This window comes from Lactuca sativa, chromosome 9 (assembly GCF_002870075.4).
Source record: "Lactuca sativa cultivar Salinas chromosome 9, Lsat_Salinas_v11, whole genome shotgun sequence".
In the NCBI taxonomy this organism is placed as follows: domain Eukaryota; kingdom Viridiplantae; phylum Streptophyta; class Magnoliopsida; order Asterales; family Asteraceae; genus Lactuca; species Lactuca sativa.
The window spans coordinates 139,337,001-139,350,001 of NC_056631.2; the positions used below are offsets into that span (position 1 = coordinate 139,337,001).

At 35.8% G+C, this 13,001-nt stretch overlaps 1 protein-coding gene across 1 annotated transcript; it reads left to right on the forward strand.

Moving 5' to 3' along the window:
* Positions 1-4,624: 4,624 nt before the first annotated feature.
* Positions 4,625-8,954, forward strand: LOC111881621 (NEDD8-activating enzyme E1 catalytic subunit). Its single transcript, XM_023878020.3, has 9 exons — positions 4,625-4,887; positions 4,967-5,130; positions 5,724-5,926; positions 6,079-6,311; positions 6,382-6,444; positions 6,762-6,818; positions 7,580-7,701; positions 7,990-8,107; positions 8,540-8,954. The coding sequence occupies exons 1-9, from the start codon at positions 4,783-4,785 to the stop codon at positions 8,825-8,827; spliced, it is 1,353 nt and encodes a 450-aa protein (XP_023733788.1). The 5' UTR covers positions 4,625-4,782; the 3' UTR covers positions 8,828-8,954.
* Positions 8,955-13,001: the final 4,047 nt, after the last annotated feature.

Consider the following 13,001-nt stretch of genomic DNA (forward strand, 5'->3'; position numbering starts at 1 on the left):
GTTTTATGCAGGTTGTCATTCGGTTATCTAGTTCTTTCCTTTAACTCATCTTCACAAAATCAAGAACATGCAACAGATTCAGGTAATATATTGCTTTTTCTTCCATAGTATCCTTAAAATTTAAGATGTCTCTAGTTACATTCAGTTTGATTTAACTGTTGGTTAACTTTATTAACTCTGGGCTGCTTGTTGAATATTCAACTGTCTTGCAGGAATCCGAGACAGCAACACTTGTATTGATAGTATGTGTTTTATGCTTTGTGGTAAGTATCTCTCTTTACTTTGACATGAATAATTATTAATACACCATTGTGGACAAAAAAAAGTTCCTGACTAATCTGGGACAATAGGTATAGTTTTTTGGAGTTTTTCCGACTTTACCCCTATTATAAATTCAATGGCATGTTGATTATTTTGTATCGTAGATAGATAAAATCAGATGAATACTAGGATATTTGTGTCTAGGATTGAACTGCACATGCACTCTTCTGGTAGAATTTACTAGAATTATATGTACAATATATAACAGTCTCCCATTTGGTAATGAATTGTTGCTTCCAAAACAAAAAAAAACTATCATAACATGTCAAAATCAATTGCTAAAGCAACCATGTGTAAGTTTTACTTGCAAACACAGTTTATTAGACCACAAGAGTAAGCTTCAAATTGATCATAAAGTTGAGTAATGTATAGTAGTCTCCCATTTGACTTTTCTTAGATTCTTTATGATTTGTATTTAGTTTAATTTTCTACCCAAACCAAATTATTCTTGAAAGGAGTTATTAATGATCATCATTTTTGGCGCATCTTATGAAATTGTTCATAACTGGGCTGTTAATGTTCTTGTTTGTTTTCATTTATGCAGGTAACAATCTTGTTGAAAGGACTTATGAATCAGATGTTAATGGTAACAAGTTTAACACTCGAGTCCATACGATTAAATGTTAATGGTAACAAGTTTAACACATGTGTCTTTGTTATACATACATATTAAATGCAATGGATTATATTTTTTGTATATGGTATTTTATTTTATATTATGCAATGGATTGTATTTTTTGTATATGGTATTTTATTTCTATTATGAGAGATTAAATGCAAATTTAATTTATAAATTAATAAATATATAAATATATATTTAAAAAAAAAAAAATTAAAATTACGATACGCAAAATGTGTGTCGTCTTCATTTATGACATGGCCTTTCTTGACTGGGGCTTCCTTGATACGCATTGCGTGTCATAAACACGCGCGTCGTAAGGTTACGACACGCAAATGCGTGTCGTCTTCCTTTATGACAGGGCCTTCCTTGATACGCATTGCGTGTCATAACCGCGCATCGTAAATGCGCGTCATAAATGCGCGTCGTAAATGCGCGTCGTCTCTCTTTATGACAGGGCCTTCCTTGACGCGCATTTGCGCGTCGTCTGAGCGTTTTACGACGCGCAATGAGCGTCGTAAAAGGCTTTTTTTCTAGTAGTGATCTTAATTTCTCTTTTTAGAATCCTCCTCGATTTGAGACTGGAGTCACACGAATGTTCCCCCAATTCACTCAAACTTGGCTCTGATACCAACTTGTAACGACCAAAATTTCAAAACAATTAAAACTTTTCAAAAACCACTCATTTTAATAACGTTGTTACAAAAAGATTTTCAATACATTATTTAACAGAGTATTTTCCCAGGTTCATATCATAAAACATCAACGCGAGGAACGGTACGATCACGCCTTTGCCTTGTCACAGACTCCTGAGAACCTGAAAACATAAAACCACAACTGTAAGCCCGAAAGCTTAGTGAGATACCCCCAAAATACCAACCACATATACGCCTTTCCAGGCCACGACCTTCCGGTCCAAAACATATCGCCTTCCGGCCCATAACGCAATGCCTTCCGGCCCATAACATATTGCCTTCCGGCCCACAGCATAATAAGCATACATATCAGCATAAAAGCATACATAACCTAACATGACATAGAACGACCCTGCATACCGGGTCACACCGCAGGTCTAGCAATCATACGCATAACACATAATCATATAATAGTTCACAGTCAGCAATCGATCAACAGACCACATAACATAGCATTACTCTATTCAAGATACCGGCCTAGCCGGTCACTAGCATAACATCATCCTACGAATCAGTCAACATACTAAATGCACACATACGCCTTTCCAGGCCATGACCTTCCGGTCCACATAGCAATGCCTTCCGGCCCACAACATGTAATGCCTTCCGGCCTGCAACATATAACGCCTTCCGGCCCATATCATAACAACTGACAACCACCCGAATTTCCATCCGATAAAAGGTTGGCCTTGGTGCCATAAACCCTAGCGAGATAGTGAGGATAACTCACCTCGAAACTGCCGACTGAACAGATAGCTCAAGCTGCTCCGATCACTGATACGATCTCCACCTCTGGACAGCCACCAATGCACTGAACTCAAACAATAAACAACAATTACCAAAATACCCCTGGAACCACTGGTCAACCCTTGGTCAAAGACAAGGTCAAAGTCAACCCCTGACTGACCCTACTCGCCGAGTCAACCCTATGACTCGCCGAGTCCCCATAATCAGAACTTCACTCAATCCGCGATCTAACTCGCCGAGTCACCCCGAGACTCGCCGAGTTCAACAACTCTGAGTCCACTCGCCCTCAACTCACCGATTCTCTAAGATTACCTTTCTACACGTCTAGTATCCCCCTTGACTCGACGAGTTTCTCGTGGAAGAATCGCGGGGCCACCCCGACTCAACTCGCCGAGTCTGAAGAACAACTCGGCGAGTCCCAGTTAATCTTCAAGCTACTCGCCGAGTCTGTACATCGGGCTCGGCGAGTCCATGCCATGCAACCGCTCAAACTGCTTTCTAAGGTTAGATCTGCTCCGACAATTCATAGGTCTGGCCTTCCTAGACTGGTTCATCACGTAAAGTCCTCATTTCGGTGCTCATAATACACTCCATGACTCATAATTCACATTTTGACCTAAGGCATAAGGATTCCAATCCAAAACCTCCATTGATTCCCGAAAAGCTCAGGCATGGGACATTCTGGACTTCCAAGGGTCCCAATATAGGGTTCCAATCGCTTGGGGGACTAAGGAAACACTCAATCTAGCCACAAAAGGGTTCAATAAACCCTAAATCCATATGCACATCAACATAGAAGGGAACAACTCGGAATATTACCTGAATAACGTTGCTCTGTGTCCCCAACCCTCAGAATATGGCTTCTCCTGTTGTTCTCTTAACCAAGCCTCCTCCTCCTTGCACAATAACACTTCCAAGATCAATAATGGTCTTCTACCTTGCTCCAAATGCTCACAATCGAATTAGGGTTTCTCTCAAAGGACTAGGGTGAACAATGACGACCATAAGGCCCCTGATATATGTCCCAAACCTGGACGGTTAGGGTTTCACTAAACAGCGCGGACTCGCCGAGTCCATATCCGGACTCGTCAAGTCCAGTCGCGAACCCGCGACCAGATCTGCGATCCTACTCGGCGAGTCTGAGCTCCAACTCGCCGAGTCCCCTCTTAAAACCCAAAATCATAAATATAACAATACCTGAAATTCCAAGCTGTTACAAGCAAAAACTTATTATCATAAATATTAATTAAATATTGATCAATTCTAAACTTTACTTTTTAATTAATAAATATGTTTTTTTGTGAAATATTTTATATAGCCTCTTATAATTTTTTTCTTTTGTTTGAAAGCATATGCAATTTTTTAAAGCAAATAGAATCTAATAATAGAATTAAATAAATTAAATATACACGTAATAACTATGGAGAGTTTAAAAAAAATAAAATAAAAAGAACTATGTAGCAAATAAAAAAACAACAAAATCTATATAATGTAAATGTTTAAAAATTATTACAACTTTTTTATACTTTTTAATTAGAAATTTATAGACTTTTTAATTTTTGTTAATACAACGTTCTAAACTAGTATTTAACGAAAATATTTTGAAATGTTATAAAAAAATATTAAAAATTCATACAAAATCTATGAAACGATTTAAAAATGTTGTAAAAGAATGTTTAGAAATAATTGTATGAAAGTTATAAAAAATTGTATGAATATTTAAAAAAAATTAAAAACTTATAAGAAAATTTTAAAACATTTAGAAAACATTTTATTTAAAAACATTTGTATGAAAATTATATAAAAGTATAAAAAAAAAAAGTTTTAAAAAATAATAAGCAAATTTAAAAACATTGTATTAGAAAAACCTATAAGAAAAAATATCATAAAAATATTATAAGAAATTATAAAAAAATCTTAAAAATTTTGTAAAAAAAAATTATTCACATTTAGACAATTTTTTTTTTACGTATTTGACAATTTAACTTGTTAAATATGATCTCATGTTATCATTAACAGGTAACAATGATAATACGTAAAATTAAATAATCAAATATATTTAAAAAAATAATAAATAAACATGACTTAAAGCCCTTTTTGTCATTTTCCGGGCCGATCAAATACTTTTTGTGCCAATTCCGCTAACCTTCTGGACCGGTAACCCGAAATTTGTGAGTAACAACCATTAGGGGCAACCGGATGTTTTATCGAAACCAAATTGAAAAAAAAAAAAAAAGGGAAAGAAAACCCGAAGTGCAGCGTTAAAAAGGCTAAAAACCAAGCACCCGACTATCACCCCCTCTCCAGCGGACCCCTTCCATCGTACCATTTACAGTGGGGTGTCGTTCCCTGGTCTTCGAATTGCAACACATAGTACAACTCCGATCGAGAGTCCCTCCAATGGCAGACGCCGGTGCGCATCAAAGCAGCAGATCAAGGGACCTTGACAAGCTTCTCCTTCGGCCAGGGCATCTCGTCGGCCCCGCCTTCGAACCAGGAACTGAAGTAACTACACCCGCCTTCACTAACAACTTTTGACGTCTTTATTTATTATTACTAATATATGTTGTTTGATTTTGTGAAGTTGAGGGACGATATTCAAGAGTATGCTCGAATATTGGTTGTGGGTGCTGGTGGATTGGGATGTGAACTGCTGAAAGATCTCGCTCTATCGGGGTTTCGAAACCTTGAAGTTATAGACATGGATAGAATTGAAGTATCCAACCTTAATCGGCAATTTCTTTTCAGGTATATGTATTTTGGATTCCTATCCGTGTATGCCTAGAAATGTAGTCATATTCTTAGACTAAGGAGTTTTCTGTATATATGTATATCTTTGTGTGTAAAGCAGCCACCAGTCTACACCTATCTTTTGAGTTCTCAATGTATAGTTCTCTTGACTTCAGAATCGATTATAGTAGTTTTAGTTGCGTAGGTAGAACAAACTATAAAAAGTGCCAAAGTATACAAGAAATCAGGCTGACATTGTTTGTTGAGTTACATGGGTTTTGGTGATATTAATCAGAGCAAGACCAAAGATTTACTAGTTTCATAAAGATTTGGTGACAGACCCTTGATTGCTTCTTGTTTTTGTTTAACATTAAACACTAGATAGTTGGCAAAAGTATGGGTAGTTGGCAGTTGGATTAATGTTTAGGCTTGTTGACATCTGGTTGTCAACCCTAAAATCGTAAATTCCAGTAACTTGGTTGGCTATATTATGTTATATGTGTATCTAATTAGTTTTGGAATCTGTATGTATGTAATAGATTTGTATTTGTATTCCTTGTTTTTGTTGAGGAAAAGTGTTTGTGAATGTCATCTTGAGTTTTTGAGCTCAGGCTTGAGGATGTTGGGAAGCCAAAAGCAGAGGTGGCTGCTAAACGCGTGATGGAAAGAGTTAGTGGTGTAAATATTGTGCCACATTTTTGCCGGATTGAGGACAAACTGGATGAGTTTTACAGTGATTTCATGATTATTGTGCTTGGTCTTGATTCCATTGAAGCTAGAAGTTACATAAATGAAGTGGCTTGTAGCTTTCTAGGTATTTTATTATCTTCCTATATCCTATATATATATATATATATATATATATATATATATATATATATATATATATATATATATATATATATATATATGTACTACACTCTGAAGCTTTCAACAATTGTTGTTTAACCATTTTGAGAAAAGCAGAATACGACTCTAATGGCAACCCACGTGAAGAGACCATGAAGCCTATGGTAGATGGTGGAACTGAAGGTTTCAAGGGTCATGCAAGGGTTATCTTACCTGGGATAACACCATGCTTTCAATGCACTATTTGGCTTTTTCCTCCACAGGTCAAGTACCCCTTATGTACTCTGGCAGAAACCCCAAGAACCGCACCTCATTGCATTGAATATGCTCACCTAATCAAATGGGACGAGGTATTTTATTTGTATTTACTTTATTTTATTTTATTTTATATATATAATCATTATTATTGAGCTTTTGCAGGTGCATAGTGGGAAAACCTTTGATCCTGATAATCCTCAACATATGCAGTGGGTGTATTCAGAGGTTAGTGTTTCACCTTTTAAGTTTAGAGTAAATGTAAGAAATAGCTAGATTCTTCCATTTTTTATTTTTTTAATCTTATCAAGGCATTGTACTTTGAAAAACTACCCAACTATAGTATTGTACTTTCCTTCTTATTAGGACAATGTACTTTGAAAAGGTACCAAAACATAGCAGTGAAAATTGCTTTGTATCCTCTGATAATATTGCTATAATTGGATTGATTTTACAAAGTACAATGATGTAATAGGAAGAAATGAAAGTATGTTGCTGTTTCTTGCATATAACCCTTTAAATTATGTTGGACTTTTTATCTGCAGGCTCTTAAGAGAGCAGCACTTTTCAGCATTCCAGGAGTCACATATACTCTGACACAGGTTCACTGAATTTCCAACATTCTTATGCTAGCATCTTATTACAGTTAGTTGAGTTAATCAAAGTTATGTGCCAAGTCATATATATAATATACTATAGGGACAATGGCATTAAACAGTAATCAAGTTTCACTCACCTTTCAGTTTTGGCCCGTTGTTTGTTAAAACTCTTTATTCTGATATAAAATTTTGTTGAGGTGGCGTTATAAATAATTTCATTAAGTTGTACCTGAGTTTCAGTGTTGTTCCAAGGTTGGGATATTCATATTTTGCTCCATTACAGAATCTTTTTCTAGTAATGTTGATGTTTTGTTGTAGTGGTTTCTTCTTGACCTAACGAGGTTGCTTGAATTTTTTTGGAAGACAGATCTCACATGGAACAAATTTCACAACATTGAAACAAAACTGAAACTTGGTTACTCTTTATTTAATGAAAACCTGCTAGGTCATATATAAATATATATGTCCACATCAACACAAAATACAAAAAAAAAAAAAAAAAAGAAAGTGAAACCTATTGATGTACTAGATGGAACTGGAAGGAACAAGTGGGAAACTTGGTTATTAGTATTTACTAGTTAGTGACATTGTCCCTAGCATTTATTATAGCTTATTCATTCATTCATTTTCTGCTTTATTCTTCAAAGATAATAGGCATGATTTCGTCTGAATGGTCTTATTCCAATATCTGGAAGGCTTCATTACGATAATACATTACAGACTTGTTAATGTCTCAATTTTTGTTTTTTGCTATTGGCTTACAGGGTGTGGTGAAGAATATTATACCTGCTATAGCTTCTACAAATGCAATAATATCAGCTGCATGTGCTCTTGAAACTTTGAAGATTGCATCAGGATGCAGTAAAACATTATCAAATTATTTAACGTAAGGATATTTTCTTCATGCATTTAATATTTCGTCTAGTGGTTGGTTTATGCTTGTCAAGTATTTTTTATGAATGACCACTCAACTCCTATAAGCTTGTATTGCATGATTAACTATTAAAAATCCTCTCAGAGAAGTTTTTAAGTGTTTATACATGGTCAATTCATGATATTAAAATATGGAGAAGAGAAGACAGGAATTTAATTCTTGGGACGATAAAGGCAGACTTTGTAATTGGATCTTCCTTTATTATTATTAATATTCACAAACATAGTTGTTATTTTGTAGGTATAATGGTGTTGAAGGTCTCCATACTAAAGTGACAGAGTTTGTGAGGGATAAAGAGTGTCTTATGTGTGGTCCTGGCATTTTTATGGAGCTGGAAACCTCCGACACGTTGAAAATGGTAAATGTAAATTTAACCCTATTAATTATTATGTTAGATAAAGAAGTCAGATTCAAAGTATCTTTTGAAGTTTGAGTTTGAGGGGCTAGTGCTACTACTCTAATACCATTTTGTGACACCGAAAGTAGCATTATTGCTGACAAGGCAAATATAATCTTTAGATCTGATCAAACCATAAAACCCACTTGCTATCCAAATCCAAGGTCAAAATGCTCAAGTGCTCCAATTAGTAAAATAAAATTTCTTATTTTGTCAATTAAGGTTAAGTTGAAGACTTAAATGGGTTTTTAGGGGAGTCGCATATCAATCATACTTAGTTAGTTACCTATTTATTTTGCTATGTATTGGTGATATAGAAGAGAATTGTTGAAGTTTAGTTGGTTGAGGGTGGGTGTATTTTGGTTGAGATTTAAAATTGAATAATTGAAACAGTTGATGGATAAACTTGGGGACGAACCACAGCTACTGATGTCGGGAGTGAGCGTGAAACACGGAGGGAAGACACTGTACATGCAAGCACCTCCAGAACTAGAAGCAATGACGCGCTCAAACCTCAGCATATCATTATTTAAGTTGATGGAGGAATCTCCAAAGGGTATCCTGCATGTCACTGGAACAGCCGGGAAGCCTGGCAAACGACAATCTTGCTCCACAAAACTGCGTGTAGCCTTTAAGGGTGTTGCTGGAATTAAGGATACTGACATGGCTGGTGGAGCATAACATTTATTTTTCAACCATCAACACTCACCAATGTTATTTCATCACTAGAAGAAAGAAAGAAAGACTTATTGTTATTTATTATTTATATTTTATAATATAACTCTCTGCGCTATTTATGTTTTCTTTATTTCCAATTGCAACTTTCGCATTTTGGCCCATTTTTTACCAATAACAAGGATTTCGACAAACTACATACTAAAAATTATTTTCTTTCCATAAAAATTCAATTATGTAAACCCAAATCTAGATTAGATGAATGATAATTTATTTCTTGACATAGGATCTGATTGTGTAAAATTAAGTATCACTTCACTATGAGTTTTTCAATTTTTTCAGGTTCAAACTTCAACTCATGGACATAACCTGGCAGAAATCTCTTATTTTTGTAAAATTTGTTATAAGTAAAACTATATGGGGTATGCCATTCCAGGAATTCTCCCTCCTAAGCCATTCAACTATACTCAAAACTCATCGCCACTCAAGGGAGTCAAAGACATCCATCCTCCCTCACCATGTATGGCCTCTATTATATATGGAACATCCGGACATCTTGAAGTGTCTCTCATACTCTCACTATAATTGGCTTAGTGGAGACACCAAGATGAAAAGGAGGCCTACACACACTTGAGTATATTGATCAAATTAAACCTCTTTTTTCATTTCACAACCCAATATATATAGTAGACTTGTAACTAAGGCCCGTATATACATGGGGAAACAATAGTTATTTAAACATGGATACACACAAACTTAATATATGGAGGGGATATAGGTTGCTACTACTAGGCTCTTTTAGTTGGGTGGTAGGAGATCAAACACTCAAATTAGACTAGAAGTTCTAATATCCAATTTAAAAAAACTTACACCAAATTATTTTTATAAAACAACCCAACTTCATATGACATTTATTGTCGTTCTTATTTTATCGCAATGGAAGGGCTACATGTGGCCCAGGAATATGCAATATTAGGTTATTGCGAGGTGCGAGGGTTGGTGATGATACGATGGTGCTCTCTCACCTTTTCTATACTGATGATGCACTTTTATTGGGAGAGTGGGATGAAACTAATATAAGATCTCTAGTGGTTATTTTGTAGTGTTTTTTCTTTGTGTCTAGTTTGAGGATAAATCTCCAAGAGTCTAACTTGTTTAGTATTAGTTGCTCCATGGAGGATGTTCGAGAGTTAGCTCCATTCATACGTTGTGGGGCTGTGCTGTAACGCCCGCGTTTCCAGGCTAGGCATTATCATTGATGTAATAGTCTAGGTTAACCCTTGTAACTCTTTTTGAAGTATTAATGATGAAATATTTGAGTATTATGTGAATTATGTGTTTATTTTCTTAATTATTATAATTTAATGAATTAAGAATGAAATAAGTGTCAACTTTGAAGTGTGGGATAATCCCAATATCTTTGCATAAAGATGTAGTGGTCGAAACAAGGATTCCGAAGATATAAAGAATGCCGAAATCCGAGTTATAATGAAGAAGTTATGACCTGTCGAAGTTTCGCGACAAAACCGACAACGCTGAATGACGTAAAAAGTGAAATTTACGTTAGAGCAATATTTAGCCTTAGTGATCTAAACGAAAGTCGTAGAGTTCGTTAAACCGAGAGCGTGAAAAAAGAACGCCCAAATCGGACTTCGTATGAGGAAGTTATGATTTTTCGAAGTTTCGACTTAGCAGTATGCAGCCTGAATACTCGATTTGAGATCGAGCGGTTTTTAGCCGAAATAATCTAAATGAGAATCGAAGGTCTCGTTAATAGGAGTAAAACGATAAAAAGATAGGCGAAAACGGACGTTGGATGAAGAAGTTATGAATTTATAACGGAATTTTCCTGTCCCGACCTACTAAAAATAAATAATAAAAATAAAGTCAAAATTAGTCGACGGAGTCCAAACGAAAGTTGTAGATCGTAGTCTCACCTACGCGTGGATATAAAGAACGTCGAAAACGGAGTTCGTATGAGGAAGATATGAATTTTTGAAGTTTATTAAATATTTTCGATATTATATATATATATATATATATATATATATATATATATATATATATATATATATATATATATATATATATATATATATATATATATATATATATATATATATTCCGATATTATCCGAAGGGGGGGAGTCAGCGATCTTATCATCGTTACGCCCAGCGTAATTCGACCTTCCAGCCCCTATAAAAGGGTGTCGAGGGCGGCCGAGTAGTTTGCTCATTTCTTCCCTTTTTCTCGCGTTTTTGCATCGTTTTTCGTGCAAGAATTATCCCGAAGCCCCGGTATCATTCCTGAGCCCCGAAGCAAGTCCCGAGGTCCCGAAGATCCCGAGAAGTAAGATTCCCGAGCCGAAGCTCTGCCCGCGAGGAGTCCGGTTTTTGTGAAGATCTTCCAGATCTGCCGAAGAATACTACTTCTACAAGCCGTAGTGCTGTCCGATCATCTTCTGATCAAGTGAGTGTGTAGTTACTTCCTTCTAACGCATAATTATGAAGTATTTTATACGAAATACGTGTTATGTGTATAATTTTGTTATTATGTGCGTGAATGTATATTCACTCTCTTCAATCTCATAGATCTGATTTGTTTTCTATGAAATACGTGTTATGTGGGTGTGCCTCATCTGTTATGTGGAATATATATTGAATGAAAATGCTATACAGGTTTTAAACTATGTATAAAAATATATATATTTTTATCTACTAATATGTTGGGTAGAACATGGGTAGATAGTTGGTGTGTAAACAGATGAGAGGCCTCGATGTTGTTGTTGTTGATCTAGTTATTCAGCGGAGTATGGATAACGACCACAGACTCCTTCTAGACAGTCTTGTGGAACGCTAGCAGGTTCATAACCTGTTGGTGTTGTGAACGATGTGTTCACCGGTGTACTCTATCCCCCTCATGGTTGCCTTTAGGATATCTATTGTTGAGGAAACCCCTTAGCAGTAATGTCCGTCCCGATGAAAATCCTAGATTAGGTCCCTTGAGATAGATGTTGTTTTAGGGACGTAAAGTGAGGATAACGGGAATGGGTAATTGGGATAGTGATTGGTTGGTGAAATTAAATATAATTTATTTATTGTGGGTTGAAAACCCTATATGCTCACCAGGCTCCCAAGCCTGACCCACTCAGTTTTATTTGTATTACAGGAAGTGGCACAAGGGTGTAAGATGGATGAATCATCGAGTTGTTTTGTTTACAAGTCTGTATATGTATATATTTGTTGAATGACTTGTAATGTTATCGTTTATGCTTTATGGTCTGTATCGGAACATGACATCCCGAGTTTTGATTATATAATGAAAATGCATCTCTTGATGAAATGCTTTGATAAATATTATTTTATCATGTTTTGTTTTGGGAACAAATTCCGCAACACTTTTAAATCAAAAGGATTTACTCTGAAATTATTTTAAAAAACATAAATGAAATCGGTCTTTTCTGGCCGTGATTTTGGGGATGTCATAGTTGGTACCAGAGCATTAGTTTAAGCGAACTAGGAATTTGTAGGATTTCTAGACTTAAACTTAGAATGCTAAGTGGAATTTTGAGATGTGTGTCAGTTGGATTTTAGACACGAGCACTAGTTTATTTTTAGGAAAGTTGCCTAAAATGCTTTTATGTGCTAAATGTTATATGTTGCCATATATGATATTATTTGTTCGGATCTACGGTTTGTTGCCAACCGGATCTGAAGGTTTATGTGTTTAGGATTCTAAGCGTATGTATACGATATTAGAACTAGCATGTAATCGTTTCGGAGTGATAAGGATGATTTGAAATCTATCGTGAATGAAGATCTAAATTTCATCTTATTCGGTGTGTAGATCAAAAATGGTGAGAACAAGGAATGGCGTTGGAAACGCGGATGAAAACAGGAATCAACCGCCAGTGATTGAGCAAATACCTGTTGTAGCAGCAACACCAGAACCAATAACAATGGCTAGGGTGCAAGCCATGATTCAGGCTATGTTAGCCGAACAAAGGGATGAGATGCGATAGATGTTGCATGATAATAGGGACGAACCTATCATACCTATTGAGGAAACCGAATTGATTCCCGAGAAATCGAAGGAAGGGAACAATAGTCGCATTATGAGTCAAGTTGAGACTCAAGGAGAACGAAGGAATGATCCGGAAAGGAGAAACAACAAGGATGG

Excerpts from the sequence above, each read along its gene's own strand:
- LOC111881621 (XM_023878020.3), top strand. The coding sequence starts at position 4,783 with ATGGCAGACGCCGGTGCGCATCAAAGCAGCAGATCAAGGGACCTTGAC. Across the intron at positions 6,445-6,761 it reads TGCAGTGGGTGTATTCAGAG|GCTCTTAAGAGAGCAGCACT; the intron begins GTTAGTGTTTCA and ends TTTTATCTGCAG. Across the intron at positions 8,108-8,539 it reads CCTCCGACACGTTGAAAATG|TTGATGGATAAACTTGGGGA; the intron begins GTAAATGTAAAT and ends TAATTGAAACAG.